Consider the following 26,442-nt stretch of genomic DNA (forward strand, 5'->3'; position numbering starts at 1 on the left):
GTTTTTTTCCCTTCAATTGTCCTCCGTGAGGAACTAGCGGGCTATGCTATGCTAAGCGGCTAGCTCAATTAGCGGATTCTACAACTTGGCGCATCGGGAGTGTTTTAAGTTATTTACGGTCAGTCGTTAACATCGACCCTGGCTTTTCACGTGCCGCCCGGTCAAACTCAACCATGGTTAGTGTTAATTGTCTTTTCTAATCCGTTTCCCCGGCTAGAATGCTAATTATCGATTTGAGCAGCGTGTACGGATGGACGCAGGGATGCGGCGGTGGGTTAGCGGTTGTCTTTTCAGCCGAGCTTCCAAAGGCTAAGCTAATGGTAGTTTTATATGACACGGGTTCCTGCTAAGGTGTGCTATAACAGCCACTCTAAATTCAGCCAATCTAGTGTTAATTGGCAAGATGGCATCTCGGAGTTGTTATCCAGAAATCGGTGGATTTTCAAAATGGTGTCTTAAGCTTGTTTGAGTGTGACCATTTTTGTCCAACCAGTGCTGTTTTGGCTCCAGTTGCTATCTCTGTTATGCAGCGCATGCCATGCTTCGATATAATATCATGTAAATACTCAGCAACAACAAAGTAAACCGTGTCCTCAAGGCTGCAGACTGCGTTATTAGGCGTAAAGAAGATGTGTTTTGGGTGGGTTTTATTTGTCTCTCTTGGCTTTAATGCTGTCAGGTTCAACAGGAAAGAAGCATGACGCACATCCCAGCACACTGCTTTATCTGGATGTAATTACGTGTTTACAAAATGCATCACTGGATTGTTTTTATATTTTAACTTTTTTAATTGTGAATCCCAAAACTAATAGTCACAGGTAGGACTTGTGTCTTTTGAAAGACGTGATAATCTTACTGTTTATATTGTTAAACTGTAGGGGATGGTGTTTTTTCTCAGTAGTACTTAAAGAGACAATGTGTAGTATTTACCGGTAATCTCTGCAAATATCCATCGAAATGTTGTTGAAAACGAATAAAATGATGCCCAGTTGTAGAAAAACATTGGCAACTTCATAACGTATAACCTTAAAATACATGGAAGTCTTAGTCTCTGGGTGACACCATATTAGATGCCATGTTTCTTTTTATGGGAGCCAGTGAGGACATAATACATTCACTGATATGTAACAGTTACAAAACTTTATTCATTCATTAACATTGTTTTACACATTTACCTCTTCACTCGTTGCCAGTGATGAAAGAAGTCTGGTGTGCCTGTCATTTTGTTGGAGGTTGCACTCCCAGGGATTTTTTACCCCAAATGGCCATCCATTGGTAAGGTCTAAAGCCTCATTCATTCTTCTCCATCTGCGCAGGTGAGGAGACACGTAACGCTATTATGAGTCGGTGCAAGGGCTCGACAGTCTCACAGAGGGTGACAGAGACATGCCCAAATTTTTAAATATCTGTCAAAAGTGACGGAGAATGCTAGCTTGTGATTAGTCAGGACACCGCTTCCTTTAAATGTGTCAACAGCTCCGCCATTGTCCCGTCAAAGGTAAAAAGATATTTAGCGGCAGACACGGAACAGATTGAAGAACTCATCATGGGAAAAAATCCAAAAATATGAACGCGTATTCACCCGTGACTGAAATGTGGAGCAGATGTTTTATTAATGGACAGAAACGATGGGGAACGTGGGTTTAGAGGTGGCGACCACTTGAGATGTGGAGGAGGATGAAGGACAAATTCGCCTGTGTTATAAAGTCTCTGAAGTATAAAAACACATTAGTAAATACACCATCATGGACCGGATATATGAGTGTAATGGTGGCATGATGCCACAGAACAGCGCTATGCCCTCTGTTGTCTTGCGAGGAGTTGCTTTGCAACACTCCCCAGGAGACGAAGTGAGAGAGCAAAACGTCTCTGTCAATGCATGTGTGTCTCCCTTTACAGAGCTGACAGAGAAATATAAACCAGACTTAAAGCTTAATTTATATTCCTCCGTCAGCTCCACGAGGGAGACACATGCACTCACAGAGACGTTTTGCTCTCGGACTTCTCCATCTCCTGGGGAGTGTTGCAAAGCAACTCCTCGCCAGGACAACAGAGGGCACAGCGCTGTTCTGTGGTATCCTGTCATGTATCTGGTCCAACATAGAGCATTTACTATTCTGTTTATATTGTGTTTTTTGTATTTCAGAGACTTTGTAACATGGACAAATTTATCTCTCATCCTCCTCCACCTCTTAATGTGCTCACCACCTCTAAACCCACATTTCCCATCATTTCCGTCCACGGATAAAAGCTAGCTGCGTATCTTTTCACTCCCCCAGTCATGGGTGAATAAAACGTTCATATTTTTAGAATTTTTCCGTGAGGCATTCTTCAAGCTTCTCTGTGTCTGCCACTAAATATTTTTGGTTTTCTTAATGTTTTTTAGGGCGCGATGGCGGCACTGTCAACGACAGTGGCATCCTGACCAATCACAGGCTTGCGTTCTCCGTTTCGTTGGACAAATGTTTAGAAAAGAGAACTCGACTCCGTCCTTGCAAGCCTCCTGGAGAGCCCTCGAAAGGACAGATAATGGCGTTGTGTGCGTCCATCCCGACTCAGACCGGGAAGAATAAATTAGGCTTAAGTCTCTTGATGACGCCATTTTAGATTCTGTTTTCTTCTACCTCTTCGCTTGTTGTCGGTGATGAAAGGGAGTCTGATGTGCTCCTCAATTATTTATTAGAAACACTTTATTTTCATAAAATACAAACAATGTCATCTTCTAGTTAATTTTTATAAAGAAAATAATTTTAGACAAATGAGAGTATATTAAAATCAACAACACATCCTTTCTGGGATCTTCACACTGAAATTTGATATTGGCAGTTATGAACTAGGATAAATATTTTTTATTCTAAAGATGCAGTAAAAAGCGAGTCTAAGCTAAAGCGAATGCATCTCTCTTCAAAGAGTTCAAATGATTACAGGTCCTCGTTGGATTGCGTCATCAGCCTAAGGTGACCTCTGCCTGGTTATACTGTGGGGGGTGTCTCCTGTGTGTGAATAATGGAGTCTACAAGGCAGCTGTAAAACCGTCAGACCATTGAAAGCTGGAGCCATAAAATGTTTCGACAGAAAATGGTTCTCTTACAGACGACAGTCTTTTCAGCACTTCAAATAGCATAACGATTAGCTTGCAACAAACAAGTGAATTAAACAAATGGCAGCTGAAGAGTTCGGCTAACTTCCGGTTTATCTTGTCCAGATCTGTATCATTCGATTAGATATCTTTTATTTATACTGGTAGATCCAGCTAATTAAATTTCTACACTAATGATGTAAGTAAATAAAAGGTGACGATTCATTCAAACTGTGCGTTATTAAATCTCTTAGATCAGGGTTGGGGAACCCTGGTCCATCGAGGGTTGCTATCCAGCATATGTTAGTTTCAACCCTGCGTCATCACACCTGATTTCAATCAGCAGGTGATTAACAGGCTTCTAGAGAGCTGATGAGCTGCAGAACAGGTGAATCAACCACTGAATCAGAAGTGCTGGAGCAAAGACATGCAGGATGCCAGCCCTCGAGGACCAGGGTTCCCCACGCCCGCCTTAGGTCATCGATGGAGGGTTAGATGACCTATCTAATAAAAACAATAAGTATGGCAAAAAATGTGTGTATTGTTAATTGGAAGTTCATAAGTTGTGTTTGAGCTGTATAAAATCCACAGGAAAGCTCAAGATGAATTAACTACAAGACACATAGTTTATTTAAATGTTCTCAAATATATTTATGGTTCATTTTGATCACTGAATTCAACAAAGAAAAAATACACTCCAGACAAATAAATTCCTTAAGATGACATAAAAATACCATTCGTCATTAAAACAGGAGCCACTTTTCGCCCATAAAACACTTTATATTTTTTCTAGATCAGACAATTAATAACAACAAAATGGTTTTCATTTGCTGAGAAACTCGTTTTAATGATCTCATGACTACAGCTCACAGCATTCATATATAATCTGAGCACTGAGGAGTCTTTGGCACGCTCTAGGATTATGTGTGCATAAATATCAGCTGAAGATGTGAGTTTCCAAATTAATCTCTGAAATTTTACTTTAAAGGATGTTTTAAAACATTTCAAGTAAAAAGAAATTGCCCATTTCAGCAATTCTAAAGAAAAGGAGTAAACAATCGGAAGAGCTGAAAACGTTTTGTCTCACCTCTCTGGTTTTCTTTTAAAGATGAACATCTTTATGCTGTCCTTGTTCATTGCTACGTGGTCATTTATTGTTTCTGTAGGCGTGTGCGTGCTTGTATTTGTACAACAGCAGGTGTGAAAAAGCACAAGTAATAAAATCTGAGGATAAAAGGGGGTGATGTGATCCCTGGGGGTATACTTAAAATGCATTCATCTTTCAGTCATATTAGGATCTAAAAAGGTGTACATGTGCACACAGACACATATCTGCAGGCTATTAGTTCATTACTGATGCTTGGCTACTCTCGTGACTAATGGGGCTTTTATGCACCTTAAATCGAAGCCTTTCATTTAAATTAACAGCAGCAAAAAAGTACATTCTAAGAGCTATAAATCCTGCTATAGTAATAGGATTATTGGTGAGTTTAATTTTTATTGTTTGGGTTTTAATGCAGATTGATTATCAGTTATACACTTGACTGATTGCGTTATAATATTATGGATGTGCAATACGTACAATCTTTCGAACTCTATTTGTTATGATGATGGGCAATATTGTCGTGCATGCAACAGGCCTGACGTGCACTGCACGCAGCGATCTACTAATCACAATTGTTCTCATCAGTTTGTAGATGCAAGGGGGTGGCACTCCTCATGCTCAAAATTAGGGCTGCGCGATATTAGGAAAACCTGCGATATTCGATAACAGTGCTTAATATTGCTATATCGATATTACTCACGATAAATGAACAAATACTAAAGTATGCAGTGTTGATGTCGTCTGGCGTGTGACGTCTGCTCTGGGTTCAAAGCGAACAAAAACTAATGCATGAATTCCATTACAACATAACATTTTTATTGCAAAAATATGCACCTGCTACTGTATTAGCAGCAAAACAACAAACTGCATGCATGCAGTTTCTCAGTGACTTTAAGACATCACCTCCACCATAAAACTTTTTCTGATGCTCCAAATACAGAAAAACCTCCCTTACCAGGGTTTTTTGAATAAATAAAAAAAATCAGAAAGTAAGTTTAAATGTTAAATAATAGTTAACATCACTTAAATGCAACAGCAAATTCTCTCTTTGCTACTGAACATTTTCTCCACTTATGTGGTTATGATATAAGGCTGTTGCTGCAATTGGGAAGTGAACTGTGCTGGGCCAAACTAGGAGAATATTAAGATTGTCTGAGGGAAAGAGAAAAACAATTGTCTTCCATTCATAAGAGGAACTGGCAAAAAACTACATGGAAAATATGTGAAAACGTTTGTTTTTAAGCCCAAATTGAACAAGTTTACCTAGATCTTAAAAAGCAGCTCAGATGATGAAACTGCAACTATGATTCTGATAAAAAGCTAACAAATTGAACTAGCTCCTCTTAAGATAACCGGCTAACAGAGCTTCTGACTGACAGTTTATGTGCAGCAGCGAATCAACTATCCTGATTAACAAGGTTATAAAAGCTCATAAATTAAAAATCACTTTGATGTGTGGGGGAACGTTTCCATGCCCTCTTTAGCAGGGTGGGACTGGGAGGAGAGTGCTGTAGCCTTTTAGCTGGAAGCTAACCGGAGCCTGGGGCTAACGTCACCACCCGGTGGAACACTAGCAACATGGAGGTAGGTGGGTTGGTTCACCGGCACGTGTCGGAGTCAGCCCGGTTATTATCAGCTGCTTAACGACACAGAGCGGACTCACGTTCATGTTTGAAAGCAGCGCTGATTCCAGGAACCTCAGCACAAAGTGCGTTCGTTAATCTGAGCCAGCATGACGAACAAGGGAAGCGAGCGGCAGCGGAAAGCGGGGGCGGAGCGGAGATAGTGGAATTTTGGGGTAAGGGTCTACGTAGGGGGCGGGCATATTACGTGAACGGACCCATCTGATTGGCTGCATATCAGAAGGGCTACATTTGATTGGTCAAATAATACTTCCGCGTAAAAAACAGCTGGTTTACAAAAAGTTGATGTATGACACGGATGGAAATGTTTGAACCAAACATCGCCATTTTTGACGTGCTTTGCGATGGGCCTATCGCACGTCCTGTTATCGCGATGACGATAATTTTTCGATATATTGTGCAGCCCTACTCAAAATTGTTGTTTTCCAAAGCCTTATTGGATATTTGATGTCAGTAGTGATGTAAGAAAATATCTATATGACAATATACTGTGATATTTTTTCCAGAGATATTATATCGATATTCAAAAGCTTTGTATATAATTTTGAAAAGAATTTACATGTAACTACTGGAGTGTTCTCTTTTCTTTTGGTACAATTCAAACACCGACTGCTAGTTGGCAGCAGTGTGCATTGGGTTTTGTATCTACTACTGAAATGTAAATCCCTCTATTATAATTCAGATACCTCATGTTAAACATGTTAAGTATCAGTTTGGACCATTTATTGAATTTCCTATAATAAATTCAGTCTAAAAATCAATTGAGTCTGACACAATCTAATATCGTCTGACTAAATCTATCGCAATACATCGTGATATGTTGTATCGTCTCCCCTGTATTGTGATATATATGGTATCGCCGTAATTTCACCAATACACATCCCTAGATGTCATAATCAACAATGTACTTTGCCTGGTAGGGCTGGGGGTAAACGATTATTTTTAAAACGATTATTCTGACAATTATTTTATCGAATAGTCGACTATTCTAATGACTATTTAGACAATTAATCTAATGATTATTGTTCTATTGCAAAGTTAATAAAATTCCAAAAATCTATAATAAATTCTGCAAAAAAATTGATAACTTGTTACTGTAAGAGAATAAACACTACAGGCCTTCCATTTTGTATAGCACTGCTTTTATTGTGTTGCGGTTGGTTATGTTCTGGTGACATGTAGAACTTGGGAGTGTAGGTGGGTTGAGAGGTGGTTGGAGACAGAGTGTCTCCATGCTGCTTTGTTTTGGTCACTTATGTGCGTGAGGCAAGTGGTGTTACAACTCTTCCTGGGGAGTTTGGCTCGTGTGCAAAAAGGAAGGGACAATAACACGGGATTTAAAAGTTAAAATGATGATCAGGTTTATTTACAACTACAAAAAAACATAAATCTTTCCATCCACAGGTTGGGAATAATAAAACTTAATTCTGCCTGTGGGGAATTAAAACAAAAGTACAAACAATAGGGATGTCCCACTGGGCAAATATTACAGGGTTCTGGACCAAAATAAGGATCTCCAAAGGTCCAAACTCTAAACTGGGTGGTTAAACCAAACTCAGGGTGATATTTTAAACTAAACCGAAAACCCACAGCACTCTAAATGTAATAAAAGGGAGATCTGCAAAATAGATGAACTCTAAACCAAAACATAACAGCTTATCCAAACGCAAGAAGCTGTTAGCGAAAATGCTAACAGTAGCTTTACCAACGTTAAGTTCAAGTTACCAAGTTTGAATAAACCGAAAACACCCAGCAGCAAACAGACCAGCACAGAGGAGAGACTGCTACCACCAAAACAGCTCTCCTAATGTCCGAAAGAAGCTCCTTTATGAAGGGAGAAACGCTCCCGGTGATTTTCTACATCTGCGGTAGAGACGAAGCAGCGCATCTGACCCCGGAAATTGTTGTCCGTTGCCGGGAGACGAAGGCGGACAAAACAGGAAAGGAATCTAGTAGCGGACGGACATTGTTTCGGGTCTTCGGTATTTTGCGGAGATGTTAGTGAAGGTGAGAGGGCAAACTAGAGGAAAAGCAGGCAGATTCCACCTCTATTTACAAACTCCTGGGGATGCAACAAGTGGGCGTGGTGTGTCGGCTATCGGATCTGACATCGACTAATTTTTAGAATCGAGCCGTCAACGTCATCGACGCTTCGCTACAGCCCTAGTGCCTGAATTCGTTTCAGCTACACATCTGAATGGAGGTGGCACTTCTGACCTATCGGCCAAAAGCTGACTATTTTGTCTCAGCAGAGGGGGTGTAACTTCCAGCAATGGTCAGTTTTCACCTAAAAACTGACCTACATGTCATCGGCATACATGAATTCCATTCTCTAAGGTGGATTTTACATTCTACCTTCCAACAAGCAACAAGGTTCTGCAAACCTTGTTGACATTTCAGGAGGAACACGATGTCAGCCTGTGTTCCCAAACAAAGCCTTCTGTTGATAACACTGAAGGATTGCTCACTCCATGAATACAATGACTATTTTCAGCTCATATGAGTTAATCAATCGTGAAATTGATGAACCAATGCTATATGAATACTAATGAAATGTTTTGATAAGTCTGTGCTCAAATTACTGTGGTTGAAATGAAACATTTTGATATTATGATCAGTAATTTTAGATTTAACAAGTGAATCATTATCTACACTCAGACACAACGTTCATTAGAGATAAATTAAAGTTAAACCTCATGACACATAGATATTTTCTTAGCCACAAATCAGAACATCCTGTATCTGAAAGAGGCGTGACGTTCTGACGTTTGCTTGTTAACACCCCTTAACATGGCACGTCCCGATTGGCCAAGAAATCACAATATGAGAATATTAAAACAGAGCTTACTAGACAGTGAGTCAGTTCTAGAGCAAGCTACGGACAGGCCATCCGGAGCGAACCCTCTTTAACCCAGAGCATTTTTGACAAGCTGTCAAAAACCCTGCTAAACGCTGCCTACAACTGGCACAGCAAAACAATTCCTTCAGCTATTCAGAAACAGCTGTTCTAGATGCAAACAATTTCATCTATCTGTTGTGACTCTGAGACATCTCTGGACTGGAGAGTCGGTGCTGCGGTTAATCTACCAAACCTGACCTCTGGATCCGCGAAGAGGGTCTCCAAAGAAAGGGTGAGGTAGACACACAGATTGCGTCTGATGCCGGTTTTGATAAGAATCAACTTCATAGCTTAATGCAAACCAAATTCTTTTCACCCAGAACTCAGTTCTTCTAGATACGAAGGTTCTGATAACCTCACATTCACACATAGTCACCATACATCACATCCCATCCTCTTAGATTTATCCATCACAGTTAACTTGTCTTGTTTTTAATTTGTTTAGAAAATAAATTTCTTATCTTTTATAAACCTGACTGTCTGAATTGAGACGAAGTGTGTTTGATCCCTGAAAAAGTAAAGAATCCTAGAATCTTCTGATTAAACATCCAAAGACCAAGCAGGTTGATATTCTATATTTATATAGAATATCACAGCTTACTGGTCATAAAGGTAATATATTAAGCTTAAAAGCAACAACATTTACCCCTGCAGGGGTAATCCTGTACCTGTTGGATCAGGTAAGATGTTAATAAAATGTTTGAAGCTAATATGAGGATGCTAATGAAGGTTAGCTGTCACAAACAACTATTTTTTTAGTCCACTAATCGCCAGTTTTGTTGATGATTAGTCGACTAATTGTGTCATTCATGAAAGTTTAGCTTATTTCACCAGGATGCTCTAATATACCCATCATTAGCTTCTAGTCTGAAGTGTGATCAGCTATGTGCCATCTAATAATAAAGACAAGATGATAGCTAAGCTTATCAAGCTATTTTTGATTAACTTTGTAACCCTGTAATTCTAATGCTACAGTCAAATGGAGGTAGGCACCTAAAACCCAAAATAAAGTTTACACAAAAGTGACGTGTTCACAAGAGGCATGGTGGCAAGGTTGAAGCGCTTCATCTTCCAATCTTAAAACTTCTTTCTGGAGTATTTATCTTATCCGATGGTACCATCTAGTGGCTGACAAGCATATCACACAAAAAATCTGTTGCTCTGTTTGTTTAAGATCGCAACTTCACGCGATAAATGTGTGTTCATAAATGTGCTTCTGTAGCCGCCAAACAGAGCTAAAACACGTTGTTTTCCAAGTATTATTCTCATGTCGTGTTCTCATATATTTATATTTTAGAGACTTACTTGTCCGTGAAAAGTTAAACTCTGCATCAGCTGAGGTATTCCTTAAATTTGAAGCAAGTAAGCGGTAGTCAACGCTATTGGTTAGTTCTGGTCGGCGCTCAGTTTCCTATTGTGCGGAGCTCTGCGGGGCAGGGGGCGTGCTTAGCAAAAAATAAAATATAAAGACACATCACTTACATTTTATCACAGTACATGATGAGACAAACACTTTTACGGATTTCTGAAAAATCATACATCATTTCTGAAAGGGGAAAACTCTGGAAAGCAGCTATAACTCAGAAAATGGCAGGACACACCAAGGTATGCCCCTGTAGCACGGCTGGTTCACACTTCAGCAGTCAGGGGAGCATTGACAGCTCTGAGGGTCTGCTATACCGTAAAGATAAAATATATTAAAATTAGTTTATTTACCAGATTAATAATTCTGTTATCAAATAGAGTAGGTCTAGACGTAACGCTAAGAAAATGTATTATGTTTTAAAAAATATTAGTTTTTTTATTGCTCAGTCAGCAACTTTTTATTTTATCTTCTATTTATTATATATATATATATATATATATAGGAAGTATGTAATGTCCCATCTTTAAGACCAATTCATTGGCTTAATAAATATCACTCTTAAAAATTGATCAGTAAAAGACTTTAGCTTGTCGTCGACAGTTGATAAGTTCATCCAATCTGTTTAATAATTTTTGTTGGACTGTATTTAAATTTACTGTACAGCAAGACCTTTTGCTCCTTTTGGTACAATTCTTTGTTAATTTGAGGAGGAAATGTGACAGATTTCTTTATAAGGGGAAAAAAATCCATAAGTGATTTATTTTCTTCCCTAGGAAGCTCTTTGCGGACTTGACATTAGTGGATGTCAGCTCATACAGTTTTAATTATCCCCACCTGCTGTTGTTGTGATGAGACAACATTATTGTCTGGGTTCTCCTACTTGCACCAGACACACGTGCACAAACACAACACACACACATTCTCTTCTCATTTTGCCGAGTTGTGAAATGTTGCCATATCATCCCCAAGGTCTGTCACACTTTGCTGCCTAGTGTTTGTAGTCAGGAGCAGCTCTGGTTAATATTCATTAACCCTCTTATGACCATAATTATAACATGGCCGCCTGGTATTTTTTAATCTTATGGTTGCAAAATTTTAATAAAAAGTGCAAAGTGTGCGTAACTCTTCTCCTTTTTTCAGAACAACCTCAGCTTTCAGTGTATGGTTTGTATTTAGAATTCATTTCTATTAAAGCCTTTAAAAAATCAGCTTAAAAGTGGAAAAAGCAAAAAACGGATTTGAATTTTTTACATTTATTACCGAACAGGAACTTCAAAATGACTTGGGCAAACAATTTGGAATGAACAATTTCAACTTTGAACTGTATTGCATCTATTCTCAAAAAAGTTTGAACCTTGGTATCATTTTTAACAGTTTTTAAGACCATTTATTTTTGTAAACTTTCAGTCGTTTTTATTTGATGTGGTAGGCTTTGAAGCAGTTTCTCTCCAACTGAAGGCAGAGTCCCTGCAAATAATAAATATAATTATAATAATTTACTGCTATACCAAAAACTTTTGTTTTAGCAAAACTAATTATTGTAAAAATATAAATAATGCTGGAATAAGCTGAATCTTACAATTAGCAAGTAGTTGAGGGTTGTTCAAATAAAAAAAATAAAAATAAAGACTGAACAAACATTCATACCCTGGTTCACTGGAGATCTGTCCTTCTTTGTGGTCACTGTCTTCAGATATGAGCCCTCTGGGACACCTAATAGATCGCATTGATTTTCTTTGAAGCATTTCCATAATTTCATGCAGGCTTTTTATGCTAATTAGCTTCCCCATTCCGTTATCTGCTTTCTGCCACTGATCAGCAAATCTGTTAAAGCTGCTGCTCGTTAATATTGGATGTATGTGTGCAAAGAGACGGCTGGATATTGCTGCCACTTTGTTTGCTATGTAATGATCTATTTTAATCTCATATTTGTTTAGTTCCCTCCACCACAGGCAATAATGCCTGTCTTCTGCTAATATTGCCCAGAGTTATTGATTGTTTATCTTTGGTTTAACTTCCAAGGCGTACATCACAGAGTTGTTTGATTCACTGTGTGTGTAGTTGACAGAGAGAGGGGGGAGGTGCTCGTGATTTTCTTCCCAGTGCATGTATTTTTTGACTTTGAGTTCTGCGCGCTCTACGGCAATAACAGACGCTATTGCATTTTTCATCTGCAAAGATATTCAGCCCTAAAGTGTAACAGAGAAGGAAGGTTTTAAACACCTCCTCCATGTCTTGGAGCCACGTTATAAAATACAAAACTGAAAGCTGTTCTCCGATAAACAGATTCCTGCTCTGTATGACAAAGTCAGGAGAGAGATAGAGGAGTCTCTGCACAAAGCCCAAAGAGTTGCTGTAACAGTGAACGGCTGGACATCGTGCGCTACAGCATCATATGTAACGGTCACAGCACACTACATAGATGACAGGTGGTTTCTCAAAAACCACGTTCTGCAGACCAGAGTGTTCAACGAGGCTCACACAGAGAATAATCTAGCCGTTTTACTTCAGGATGTTTGCCGCGAGTGGAAGATCGAAGAGAAGAGCCCTGTGTTAGTCACAGAAAATGCCAGAAACATGATTCTGGCTGGTGCTGGCGCCAAGATGGACCCACACGTGAGATGCATCACGCACGCATTGAACTTGGCATCTCAAAAAGCCTTTAAGGTGGACAATGTCTCTGAGCTGGTGGTGAAAATTAGGAAGCTTGTCTCCTTTTTCCACAAAAGCCCCAAGGCAACTGAAGTTCTGCGTGAAATACAGACACAGTTACACCTGCCCAACCACATCCATGACGTTTGGAACAGTACCCTCGACATGTTGGAGCGTTTCTGGGAGCAGCAGCCTGTTGTGCTGAACACCCTGCTGTCCAGGAAGATAAAGAGGCGTGAGGCTATGGCGAGTTTGACAGAAGATGACATGACACTGATCCCAGAGATCATCAAATTAATGTCACCTCTGAAAGTGGCAACCACACTCCTCAGTGAGGAAAAAAAATCCCACTATCTCCATTATCTCTCCAATCCAAGCCAAATTGCAGAGACAGTTCCAACCAGATGAGAGTGATCTAGAGGTTATTTCCCACATGAAAGACAGATTCAGGCAGGACTTGTTATACATATCTTGAAGGCACTCTCCACTGTGCCTCAGCACTTGACCCGCGTTTTAAAGATCTGGCTTTTCTGGATGACAGTGGTGCCAAGGATATGGAATTCATGAAGATAACAACAGAGGTGGTACAGATGAATGGAGAGGTAAGAACATTTGAAGTAAGATCATTATTGCAGTTAAAACTAATAATATATGAGTAATGTGCATTATTGTCCATGTTTTTGCATTTTTAAGGAAAAGGGCAGTGACACAGCAATGTCAAATGAAGACCAGGCAACAGGCACATGTGAAGAGGACCAGACTGCTGGAACAGAAAGCGACAAAAGCCCTTCCAGAGAGGACAAGAACACAGGTTGGCTTAAATGGAGACAATGCCACAAATTTAGTGAGGATGCTATTGTGAAGTAATTTTCAGACAGTAAATAAAAGGAAGATTTTTAGCAGAACTGCTAAGCCTCTCCTCTGCCCTCTTCTGTAGATGATGCCCCTCTGAAGAAAAAGACTGCCATGGACCAGATGTTTGGAGATTTCCTGAGTGCAAGACCACCAACAAAAACCATCAGAGAGAAAGCTAAGGATGAAATCTTAAAATATAGGGAGAGGGACACTTTAGGTTTGGATGGGGATGTGTTGCAGTGGTGGAGACTGCAAGTAGATCTTCCACTACTATCAGCTTTAGCAAAGAGATATCTGTCCATCCCAGCAACAAGCGTACCAGCTGAAAGAGTTTTCAGCACAGCTGGAGACATAGTTACTGCTCAGCGTAGCTTGCTTCACCCTGATCATGTTAATCAGTTGATATTTCTGAAGAAAAACCTTTAACTGAAGGTGACTGACCACTGTGCAGTGTGTGCACAATTCTAAAAGGCCACAAGGGTTCCTGTTTGCTTTAAGGAACTTTATTTAAATTTTATTTTATTTGTATTAGCCTGTTGTTTACAGTGACAGTGGTGTTTCAAAGTAAAAGCAGCATAACACTGCTAGTTCACGACGTTAAGTTTTGAATATTCAGTGGCAAAATACATCTTTGTAAATTTTATTTTCATAGATGAAAAGTTAAATCACACTTCTTGTTGTACAATGGTAAACCTTCTTTCTGTTGAGAGTGCAAATATTTTTTGTACATCTTTCACTTTTATGTTCTGTTTATCTTGTAAACAGATAAAATAATGCCATGTGTTCTAACATGGTCCTCTACTGTAAACCGACGCTCGGGCTCTGGGAGAAAAGCCAGTTTGTAAAAAGGTCTTGGTTTTACTTGGTTAATAAACAATCAAACTCATTCAGTGGCACTGCGTCATCTTTCACATCACCACATAAACTTGATGTAATTAGCTAGTGCTGGATTATCGCATTGTATCGTGATATGGGTGTGAATTGTATTGCATTGCAAAATGCTACAAATGTATCGTGACTATATTGGATCGAATACTTTGTATCGAGATGCGTATCGGATCGGCATACCTTAGATGCCCAACCCTACTAAAAACTATATGTAACGTCACCACCTAATCTCCTCTCCCCTAGCGTAGCTGCTACTTACCAAATGGCCAGATTTATGGTGGTTCTTTCCTCCTGTGGGAAGGATTTGAAGTTTGCTGAACTCACATTTTTCCTCAGTTTTCTCTGTGTCTGGTTCGATGACGTCACTTTCGTGAAGCGCATTTGTCTTGGACTTATTTTCACACAAAACCTAAAATAGCATTTCCCCTGTTAGAAAATAAGTGTATTCTTATTATCAAAAACCTTCTTAAAAATTCATGGACATCATATGTGAAATCCATGGAACATAAGTGGAATTAGAAAATAGAGTGTTTAGCCCCATTGACTTGCATTCATTTCTTCGTTCTTTCATGGGCCCATGGTCCAGATGTAGATAGGCGTGACTTATGGGCCATTCCCATCTGTACCGGGTCGGCCCGGGCCGGGTAGCGTAGGTTGTTTACATATCTGGGTGGCCTGGTATTTTTCCGGGCCAACCAAGGCTCATTCTCAGCCCTCTTCTCGAGGGGGTCTGCTTCAGGCCGACCAGGGCCAACACACCCACTGCTGACAGCAAATTCACACCTTCCATTACTGCAAGCCTCTGATTGGTGGGTAGAATCAGCCCACATGGGCTTAAGGCAAGGATGTGTGGAATCAACCGGGCCAGGCTGGGGCCGACTGGGGCTACCCGGCCCGGGCCGACCCGGTACAGATGGGAATGGCCCATAAAGCTCCCTATACCAAGAAATTTCTTCAGACATGTTTAATTGTCAGTGTAATTTCAAAAAGAACATTTTTATCTATGTAAATTTGTTCATTACAGAGGTCCGTCCTCAACAGCATAGACATTGAAGAGTAGACGCCGCACCAACCACTACTGCCAATGACGGCTGCATTTGTGGGGTCTACTCTTCATAAAGTCTATGGATAACAGGATGTTTTGGCTAAAGCCTGAGTCATGTTTCTGCATCAGTGCAGAGACACGCAACGCCGTTATCCGTGCGCGAGCCTGCTGGGGAGCCCTCACAAGGACGGACCGAGTCAAGCTCTCTTTTCTAAACACCCGTCCGTCAAGATGAAGAATGCAAGCTTGTGATTGGTCAGGACGCCGCTGTCGTCTACACCGCCGCCATTGCGCCCACAAAAACATAAAGAGAGTCGAGGATATCTAGCGGCAGACACGGAGAAGCTTGAAGAATACCTCGCAAAAAAACTCTAAAAATATGAATGTTTAATTCCCCGTGACTGGAGGGGTGAAAAGATACGCCACAAGAGTTTTATTTGTGGATGGAAATGACAGGAAATGTGGGTTTAGAGGTGGCAAGCGCACGAAGAGGCGTAGGAGAATGAGAGACAAATTTGTCTGTTAAAAAGTCTCTTCCCACTTCGGGGACAATTTTCAAGTTTAAAAGTAAGTCAGCTAATTTAAAATGTTTTTTAGATCGAAAGAAGTTATGTATTGTTGGTTAGTTGCTTAGTAGTTGCAGCTTCGGTGGCTAACGGGTAGTAACTCGCTTATATTTTTAATTTAATAAACATGTACACAATTTTAAAAGTAAAAGGCTCATTATATATTTATATTGAAACTAATACAAATAAAATATAACGTTGTCTCCCGTGTTAAGTGATGTTACGTGACCGCCGTGGTCACGTGATGCAAGTCTGTTCCATTTAACCGTTTTCTTTGACCAAGGAAGGACAGTGTCCTCGTAAGCAAGGCGCCTGGCCTCGCAAGATATCTCCTCGCAAGGCAAGGCACATTGAGAAACACCCAATATAAACACACTATCTTGGACCGGATACATGACAGAATACCACAGAACAGCGCTACGCCCTCTGTTGTCCAGGCGGGTAACTGCTTTGCAACACTCCCCATGAGACGGAGAAGCTTGAGGGCAAAATGTCTCCATCCGTGCGTGTGTGTCTCTCCCTTTTGGAGCTGACGGAGAAGCATGACTCATGCTTAAGGCTTTAGCTCCTGGGAAGTCTCAAATAGCAAGAAAGTGTCATTCATAAAGCCGTTCACACATGCCTGAGTTAGCGTACTCACTTTAACATTCATCAGTCAAAATATGAGTGAATTCAGTTCACTAAATCCCGCTCCAATTTTCCAGCCTGAAAATCCACTTTCTCAATACTGCCTGATTCTCTGAAGCACATGCATACACCATATACATGTAAACTCACTAGAACTCTATGTATTGTGGAAGTTGTAGTAGAATATGAGTAACTATATTGACAGGGTAACACTTGGTTATCACTATAGACTACAACCATTTTTTAGCATATCGGCGTGCCATGGCTTTGCCTTTTTCATCGTCCTTACTCAAAAAACAAGTAATTATCTTTGTTGAATAAAGTTCTGGGGAGAAAAAATTAACTTAAAAAGACGTCCCATGAGTGCTACATCTAAAAATAGTTTAGCGCTCAGCCCTGTTACAGAAAAACGCTTTTTAAATCACAGTGCACCGGAAGTGTCATATTCCCCGAATGGCATAAAATATGCTGTAATTTGACTGAATTAAATGTCCTAAATGTTATTAAAGTTGCTGTGGTTGCCTTTTGATGCTGATTAGTGATGGCAGTCACTGACGAAACAGCCGCAGTATTCTGATGTCTTCGCAAATTCCATAACTCTTCAAGTGTAAATGCTTCTAATAACACCCATAAAGATGGGTATTTGATTCATTCCAACTGTGTACAACTCTTGATGTGATGGTTGCCAAAGTAACTTCAGAAAAGATAGACATCGCTATAAAAGGATTATGTATCATATTTAAAGTTATAGACGCTCTGGTATATGAAAATCCCATTTATCTTCTGTGAGACAGCACCGTATTGTCAGATTAATTCAGGAATGCAGACCCCATGAGGAGTATAAATGATGATATAATTCTGGAGACTGTAACCAGATGAATCCAGCACTAAGAAAAGTGGGAGACTGTGTCCCAAAGTGTCTAGTGCTGTCCTAGATCTAAAATAGCCCTAAGCTGTTAGGAGGTCTGATTGTGTAGAAGGCAGGGGGATTTCATCAGGGTTTCATCACGTTGCCTTTTTTTCATCACGTTGCCTTTTAAGGTTTGGAAACAAGGGATCAGGCTTTGGACATGATTCTGGATAATCAAATTTATTATAACAGGCACCTCTAATCTCACCTGTCAGCTGGTGTTCTGTTTTATGTGGTAGTTCAATAATAATCAGAGGGCTTTTTCTTCTTTTTTGATAAAATGTTTTTCACAAATAAAAGGCTTGAAAATGCACAAAGGAAAAAATATTCTGATTTAAAATAGAAATTTGAATCTTAATCTATTTGTAGTTTTTTTCATACCACTTGAAACACTATCAAGTAAAAATAAAAAGAAACTCCCAAAATTATGAACAAAATCTTGAGAAATACTACAAAATACACAATTTGTTTTACAGTATTTTTTTTTTGTCATTTCTGTGACCTCAGTAAAAATGTCTTTCCTTCATGAGGATTAAAATGGATTTTTAAAAAGCTGTTCACTTCTATTCTCTCCAGTGTGGGAGCGTGATAACGCCCACCAGTTTTGATTTGTTCCTTAAAGAGTAGATGCCTGGCAAGGTATTATGTGGGAGAACAGAGTCGGTGTGGGGGTTGTGTTGAGTCGTATGCATTCTGCAGGAATGGTCGCTCTTTGTGTGCAAGTGTGTGTTTTATTTTCTTCCACAATCTTTCTTTCCTCATAATTATCACCTTCTTGGGTCCCCCGGGGCTGCTTGAGTATCGTTTCATGTAGTGAAGCCATTATCAGTTTTTATTTTTCAATGATTTTTTTATTGACAGACACAAATGAAGTATAATTAACTATAATGGAAAATCAACTTTTGGAATTTTGAATATAACACAACAGTGATTCTTAATGCTCTTTACTAGCTCTGTTAATATCCAGGCTGGTGTTTCTGTTGTTGATCCTTGAGGCTACAGCTTGTGAGTGGAGCCCAAATGAAGTCCGAATAATGGAGCCTAATCTTAACAAAGTCTAGAAAAACAACGGGAGCAGAAAGGTCTTCATAATGTCAGTTAGCAGTGAATGAATCCCTGTTTTGTGTGAGAGTCTTATTCCCAGTGTACTAGCATTTTATCACATATAAATAGAATTAATTGATTGTTTTTAAATTACACCTGCTAATTTTCCCTAAGCAGCCAAAATCAATATTAACTAGTTTGCTCCTCCACTCCTTATAAACACATAACTGCATCTTCTGCACAAAAAGACAACCCTCTCAGATGATGTCAATGAGACCTTTAGGTGTAGACATGTGCTTGAAGATGCAGTCGGTGTGATACATAACCACCAACCGGGGGGGGGGGGAAACAACCTGATATTGGTCTTTATTTGTAAATAGTTGAGTCTTTGCTACGAAAATAAAGTCACGCTTTTCGTGCTGTGTGATGAAATCTGTAAGCTTAACGGGTGCTGCTTTTTAATTAAAAAAAATGCTAGCAAAGTCTCACTGAGAACTTTTGATTTACTTATTTGTCAACGCTGTGAGACACACAATTAGTTTGTTGCTTGTGAGTGTATTTTGGTTTCAAGGGCTGCAGCTTTTCTATTCCACTTTCCAACCAAATCTCCCCATTCATTCTAGAACAAATAGGTATTTCAAAGTGAACTCATTCAAGTAATCGCACCACATCGTTTGGTCTAGGATAATGGTTTTTTTTTTTCTCCCACCAACCTTTTGTCTAACTACCTAAGCTGTCAATACCCGCGGCAAATCAGCCTTAAACCAGTGGGTGTCAATCATGTGAAACAGAAAGCAGCAAAACCACTAAAATATTCAGGAAGGATGTCTTGGCTTAAATCCTGGAAATTGTATACCCATCTTCAAGATTTTTTTCATATTCTGAAGGCAAAATCAATAATTTAACCCTGTGCTACTAAATAAACCTATACATTAAAACAGTAAAACTGCTTTTGTATTTAAAGGGATACTTTGCAACTTTTTCATATTTTAAATTATTTTTCTAGACCAAGTATGTGCTAAAATGACCCTTTACAGGGTTACTGAAATGTCGCTCAGACCCCCAACACCTTCTGCATCTTCTCAAAAAAATTGAGCTGGTGATGCAGTCTGCTTGCAGCACGTTTCCTGCATGTTTTAGGTCATGAATACAGCTGATTTGTTTAATTTAGTGATGAATCACTCCTGTAGACACTAATGAAGGCGGAGATATTTCAGCTTTCAAATTGAAGTGTTAAGGGACTGTAAGTAAGTTTGAAGTTTTTATGCTCGCGATTGCCACTCAGGCCTAACGCGTAACTGCAGCTTCAAAAGTAAGCTCATGCATGAGGTGTGCATGCTGTACGTGCACACTCCTTAATGAAAATAACAGCTGAGACAGTCCTTGTGTGTGTGTGTGTGTGTGTGGCCCGTAGGATAGAAGAACACAGGGGGCCCGGAGGACAGGACAGGAGAACACACAGCTAATTAAGTAATTTGGTTCTGTACCTTTCTCTTCAGCACAGCCAACAAAGGTTTAAGATGGGTCAGTCCTCCTGCATGCTCAGATCATTCCCTTCCCTTGCTTGAAAAATTGTTCCAAAATGAAAGTTGAACCCACATCTTTTTTATCCGTGAATTCAATGCCTTTCGGCGAGTCTCAAATAAAAAATGTGGGCGTCTTATTACTGTAAAAAAATATATCATTAATTTAAATAAGAAACTCCAATTAAAAAATTAAGTTCACACCCAGAATCGAACCCAAGTCTTCTGCATGAAAGTCAGACATCTTACTAGATGAGCTAAAGCACTAGTGACATCCAATGTATCTGTAACTTAAATATCCTTGATGACAGCTGAAACAACGTCGAGCCAAAGAACAGTTCGGAGCGAAAATGGCTATTTTGTTGCTAATTTGCAGGAAATGTCAAGAAGAAAGTTCTACAGAAAGTAGCTATGGGTCCTCAGAAATGTAGCTAGCTTTCTCACTAGGCATTAGGAACAGCGACAAAGTCGCTGAGTTGGCACTGCCTCTCTCTCTGCTGCTAAAGCTATGGATAGCAGATGCTACTGGCTATGCCTGAGCGTGAACGCGCATGAAGCAGCCTGTTCGACCCGATCAACTCGCTTTTTCTGTGATTTTACAGAAAAACAGGCAATCACAGTGAAAATGCCAGGGCTCATTCTACATGACCAGGGCACTGCAGGAGAATGTATGAAGAAGAAATTTATTATTTCTATACATGTTTTGGCTGTCAAACTTCCTTATAATCCCTTTAAAGTGACAGTGTGTATTTTCCCTGGCAATAGGGGGCAGTAGGTACCTAAATCATTGCAAGCAAGCATTATTTTTGTATTCAAGTAAGACCTTACCAACAGATGGCCATTAGGGTAAAAAATCCTTGGGAGTGCAACCTCCAGCAAAATAACATCAGATTCTCTTTCATCACTTGCAATGAGTGAAGAGGTAAATGTGTAAAAGATATTCATTAATGCTGAAAGTTTTGTAACAATTTGTCACAAATCAATAAATGCATTCTGTCCTCGCGAGCTTCAGTAGAATGAAATATGGCATTCAATATGGCATCACCCAGATACTTAGACCCACTCCCATTTATTTTAGACCCTTTGATTCATTTACAACAACATTTCAATGGATAAAATGATTAATGGTAAAAACTAGGGATAAGCGAGTACACCACTATCTGTATCTGTTCAACCATCTAAATTATCTGTATCTGTACTCGGAGTGAGCGTGGCCTAACCTGGAAGTGGGTGTAGATTAACCGTAAGTGGGTGTGGTTTATATCAATACATTATTTTAAGTCTGAAATTGATATGGATTGATCAGAAGTTGCTACACGTATTGTTTTTTGTGAACTATTTACAGAGCAGCCTCAGAATTTAGATGAAATATTTTTAATCACAATAGTAAAGGAACTATTACAGAACAAGTTTTTCAATAAAATCAGAACATTAATATTTAAGTGCATAAATTAATACATCTGAACTCATGCAGCAGGAACTAGGAAATACGAAATACTAGAACCAAACACAACTTTTTTTATTTTAATTTGATTGAACTGGTTTTTTTCTTAACGTTCTTGTCATTTTTCCCACACACTGTTAAAAGAATGCAATGTTGTGTGTGTGTGTGTGGGGGGGGGGAGTTTAAAAAAAAACAAGCAGAGCGGATGCAGCGACCAACGCAGCACAAGCCATTTTCAGCTCTTTCTTGTCAAATGCACCACGTACGTTACGAAGAAAGTGACTTTAAATATTAAACCAAGCTGAAGAAAGCCTAGGGAGTACTGAAGAAGCATGAGCAACAGTGAAGCAAGCACAGAGAGATCCGTTACTGTCAGTGTGTGCGCGTGGATGCATGGGCTAGACAGACTGAGCTCCTGGCTGCAGAGTTTTCTGTGTAGGGAGGGGCGGGCGCTCTATGTGACTGGCCAATCACAGAGCGTGAAGACAGTTAGTTACCCAATGAGGATTTTCCTTCAGCACGATTACAGACATTTACGAGTTTTACTTGTTTCATGCTCGTATTCATCAAAAATGCTTTATCCGGCTCATCCCTTGTAAAAACTATACATTGTCACTTAAAAACAAAGTTTTGCTTTTGGATCTACTAAACGGACACTAGGGGGTGCTAAACGCAAGCCAAAACTGTCTAGCCTCCCTTTAAAATTCGAAAGAGGTCATTAAAAGGGTATAAATTAAACTCATTGATACTTTTCACATCTTTAACCTATATATAAAAACTATCACTGATGTTTATGTTAGAAATAATCATCTGATGATTGTTTGTTTAAATCAGTTTTACCAATAATGTCTTTGATCTTGACAATATCAAACAGCAAAAACAAAGGAGTTGTCATCAGTTCTTTGTTGAGGCTGATGATTATAACAATCATTAGCTGTGATTGTTGCTGTTCTGATGGTCATGACCTGCAGGTTGTGTATTAGGTGTCAATGGATGTTTGAAAAGACTACATCATGAGGACAGCTCAGTTATCATCAATGACAGTGTTCCCTGTAAGGAGCAGCTGATTGCCGGTTAACCGGAAACCAACTAAAATAACTATTTTACTTGGTTACAACATTAATGGAAATTAACCGGTTAACTATGTACATCCCTAACTGCAGCCAGCCTCTATTGGGTTCTTTAAATGTTTGCATAATGTTCCTGTGCAGGGTTTCCCCCAGTGCTTTACAAGCCTGGCGGCCTGCCAGGCTTTGCTTGGCCACCCGCCAGGCTAAGCGTCATGCCCCTCCCCCCTCCCCGACCCTACCGTGTCCGCTGACAAGAATGGCGCAACGAAACTAGAGCCCTCCATCAGCTGATACAGGTGAGAAACAGCAACGGAACGTGTGCCACCCCCCACCCCCGCTCTCACAGTTGTTACCTGACTGTGAAGCAGGATGCTTAATATGTTGTGTATTTTCAAAATATCTGCGCAAATTAAGAAAAAAAAACTTCCAGCTGCAATCCAAACTTTGCTCCAGTGAGAAGTTAATATTTGTAAGGAAAGGTAAACGTGTTCCCTTTTCTACAGTGAACAATCTCTGATAATGGTCTTAATTTGGTTTGTGGCAGGGTGGGCTTACTTGTTTAAAAAGTGCGCTGTATGAGTGGAGACCTCTTCAATACCTTTCCTCTTGAAAACACAGCAAGTTATGCTCAGGCACTCCCACTTAAAACATGGATTTGTGTTGTCCTCTGTTCCTCACTCACACACATACCCTCATTAAAAGCATTGTGGCGGCCCTCTTGTTCTCACCCGTTCGCTTTTCCGTAACCTTTTTCTGCACTCAGACTCGACGAAACAGATGAACACACCCATGGCTCTCCACTCTATTCATGCACAGCTGTAATTGGGCATGAATGTGTTGGGAAGAGAAGACCTCGGGGTCAGTGTAGCCACCTGCCTGTGTGTTAATGGGCTTTGCTGCCTCACTCACCAACTCTTTTATAGGTTAGTTTATGACAGATGTAGGTGCTGTATTTAAATCACACTTACTAAAGTTGGGTGATTGGACGAATTTATTGACCATCAACGATAGGAAGAGCCTTTCACAATCATTTATTTAAGAGCGATAGTTTTTCTAATCCTATGCATTGGTCTCGCAGATGGGACATTATGTAAACTGAAACTCTTTTTTTTCTGGCATATTATACATATTCATACATCACTGGAAAGCTAGGTATTTTGTGATTCCAATGATGTATACCAATCAAGAATACAACCGTAATTGTACACAATAAACACAAATAAATTAAAAAATTCTAAGTAAACACAATAAAAACATTTGTCAGACCAATAGAAAAGTCAAAAAGATGTCTAAGGCCCAGTTAACATTGTGCAAAAAACGATGAATGTGAACGTGATTTGCAGGTCTGTAGCTGTCCAGTGTGACCTGCTCACTAATAGCTTATTGAGCACCCTCGTGACCAAATCTACTGTCCAACAGCCTTCAAGTTTTGTCAGAAAATTTGGAATCAACCAGTACAAATACACCTACAGATTAACGTGATAAAACTACTGATGAGTGTAAAATGCAAAAATGGCTGAATCGGCAATAGCAACAATGGAGAGTACACACAACATGTTGAGCACTCGTTTTTGGAGTTTGGTTTGAGGTCTAATTAAAGAAATGTTATCCCTAGTGCTCTTTTCCCTTTCAACATCGCCATTTTGGGTATCTGTCGTCTTTTAGTGAGACGTCATACAGTTTGACACTCTAAAATCTTGGGCCATGTAGTTTGCTACCTCTCTGGAGCTCGCACTGTGTGAATCGGGCTTAACTCATTAGTCGAAACCTCATAATAGCCAGCATAGATCAATCTTGACCATAAACAGTCTTTTTACTTCCACAAGGGCCCAATAAAAGTACTCCAATAGAGTAGTTCGTCCACAACAAGTTCTGTGTTCACACTCCCAACATAATATACCGCTGAAAACCTTCAAGATTTATTTAGATGCTTCTCTTTCCCACCATAACTTCTGGTAGCATCTTCAAATTAGCTTCAAACTTTTGATCAACATCATTACCTGATCTAATAGGGTTACTTACCCAACATCTACAACTATTGGCCAATTGGTTAGAAGTGCTTTTAGTCTCACATGTGTAGCTCAAACCAATTGCGATGCCGTATATTGCTGATTGTCGCATTAAATAGCCAATGAAATTCAGAAAAGGACCATCTCTCACATGAGGACTCCCCAGTGGTCTACTTCCGTAAACTAATTGGAAACCATTGTGACTGCTGTATTGCTGCGTGTCAGGCCTACAAAAAATCTAAACATCACCAGCTAGAATGTTATAGGTTGTAAAATGTGTACACATTGCCCAACCTTAAGGTATCTTGACTTTCTTCTTCATAGTTTAGTTGGATGCTTAAGTCTTTAAGTTTGTGAGAATACCAACAAATAGTAATTTATATGGAACTTTCAATGTTAACATGTTAGTGTTGTGTGCATTTTAACACATTGCTACTCAGCCTTTAGTTAAAAAGTGTAAAACAATGGTGGGCAAAGCTAATGAGAAATTAAACAAAGAAAAGTTGTGCTGGGGAATAAAAGGTGGAAGGATGAGAAGCGCTGGAGGAAAGGATTAAACAGCAGATGATGCAGCAGTTTAATGGGGAATCTGCTTTGAGTTGTATTCCAGTAGGTTAATTCATTCCCTCGAGATGCTTTTTTTTTTGTTGCCGTGAGACAGATATTGAAGTGTTGAACTGGAGCAAATACATCCGTTTTTTACACACACACGTTTGTGTTTTGGGGCGTATTTTTTTCGAGAATCTGTGTAAACAGCAACTGTATCCAGGATTTTGTGTTTCTAAATACTGATTAAGAGCTTTGATTTTCTGCCTTCCCTAATGCAAAGTTCCCTTCAGTGCTGTTTGGCATCAACGAGTTTATGTTTAGGAGTTATAATTAAAGCTACAGTTATGAGAAGGGTTTATGTTTGTTGTTACCTGACTGTGAAGAACAAGTTCAGGGTAGATTGGCTCGGATTTCATTTGAAGCTCAGACGTGCAAGAAGCACAATTGGGCAGATTAATGTTGGTTGTAAATTAAGTGAATGTGTGGCGTTAAATGGATTCACAAAAAATACTTTTGTATTTATCACACAACAGAGCCACATTCACACCACGCCTCATTGCTGAGAAACAATTAATCTAAACTTTTTCTGCTCTGTATTTTTTATTTTTCCTCAATGGTCTGCTATTTTTGCAATACACCTGTGGTTCTGGTACCCGTCCGTCCTGGATCGTGCTTCTTTGTGGCTTCCTGCAGAACCTTGGTGTGCCGTATTTTGTTTGGTTGTTTTGCTTGCCGTCACTTGCCTGCTCACTGGGTTTGTTGTGCTCTTTTATTGGCTGGATCATTATTTGCATTGCCCTTTATACTTAATGATAAATGCAGCACAACACATTCATACTTGTATCTCATTATCACTCAAATACACTCATTTTACCAAACAGCAGCTGAGAAAAACACATGCATACATAAACACTGCTAGTGTAATGCATACCTAGTAATTATCCATACAGCCTATTACAGTAAACACTGCTATTAAATACGTTATTGTTGGCTAAAGACACAGCAGCTATCTTAGACACTTGCTGAGAAATACACTTTTCCCTGCTGCTATCACTAACCATTTACTGTTGCACTAGTGCTTGCTTGTTTTTAATTTTTGTTTTAATTCATTTGCTTTTCTTTTTTCTTGTGTTCATTGTAATCATGACCTCTTGCTGTTTTAATTTCA

The 26,442-nt window shown here is 39.5% G+C and overlaps 2 protein-coding genes across 4 annotated transcripts in view; both read left to right on the plus strand.

Moving 5' to 3' along the window:
- Positions 1 to 26,442, plus strand: part of fam168a (family with sequence similarity 168 member A) — a 51,999-nt gene that overhangs the window by 273 nt on the left and 25,284 nt on the right. Inside the window, exon 1 of one of the 3 annotated variants that reach the window (XM_054742741.2) lies at positions 60 to 176. The exons of the other annotated variants lie outside the window; for them this stretch is intronic. The gene's annotated coding sequence lies outside the window, so the exon portion shown is untranslated. Of the gene's footprint in view, positions 1 to 59; positions 177 to 26,442 lie in introns of those variants that run through there. 3 annotated transcript variants of the gene reach the window in all.
- On the plus strand, positions 56 to 26,433 carry LOC139062503 (zinc finger BED domain-containing protein 4-like). Its single transcript, XM_070543511.1, has 4 exons — positions 56 to 118; positions 12,379 to 13,346; positions 13,438 to 13,555; positions 13,682 to 26,433. The coding sequence occupies exons 2-4, from the start codon at positions 13,299 to 13,301 to the stop codon at positions 14,023 to 14,025; spliced, it is 510 nt and encodes a 169-aa protein (XP_070399612.1). The 5' UTR covers positions 56 to 118; positions 12,379 to 13,298; the 3' UTR covers positions 14,026 to 26,433.

This window comes from Nothobranchius furzeri, chromosome 13 (genome assembly GCF_043380555.1).
Source record: "Nothobranchius furzeri strain GRZ-AD chromosome 13, NfurGRZ-RIMD1, whole genome shotgun sequence".
In the NCBI taxonomy this organism is placed as follows: domain Eukaryota; kingdom Metazoa; phylum Chordata; class Actinopteri; order Cyprinodontiformes; family Nothobranchiidae; genus Nothobranchius; species Nothobranchius furzeri.

Coding starts and splice junctions, on each gene's coding strand:
- LOC139062503 (XM_070543511.1), top strand. CDS start 13,299: ATGGAATTCATGAAGATAACAACAGAGGTGGTACAGATGAATGGAGAG. Junction 13,347..13,437: donor TGGTACAGATGAATGGAGAG/GTAAGAACATTT, acceptor TGCATTTTTAAG/GAAAAGGGCAGTGACACAGC. Junction 13,556..13,681: donor CAGAGAGGACAAGAACACAG/GTTGGCTTAAAT, acceptor CCTCTTCTGTAG/ATGATGCCCCTCTGAAGAAA.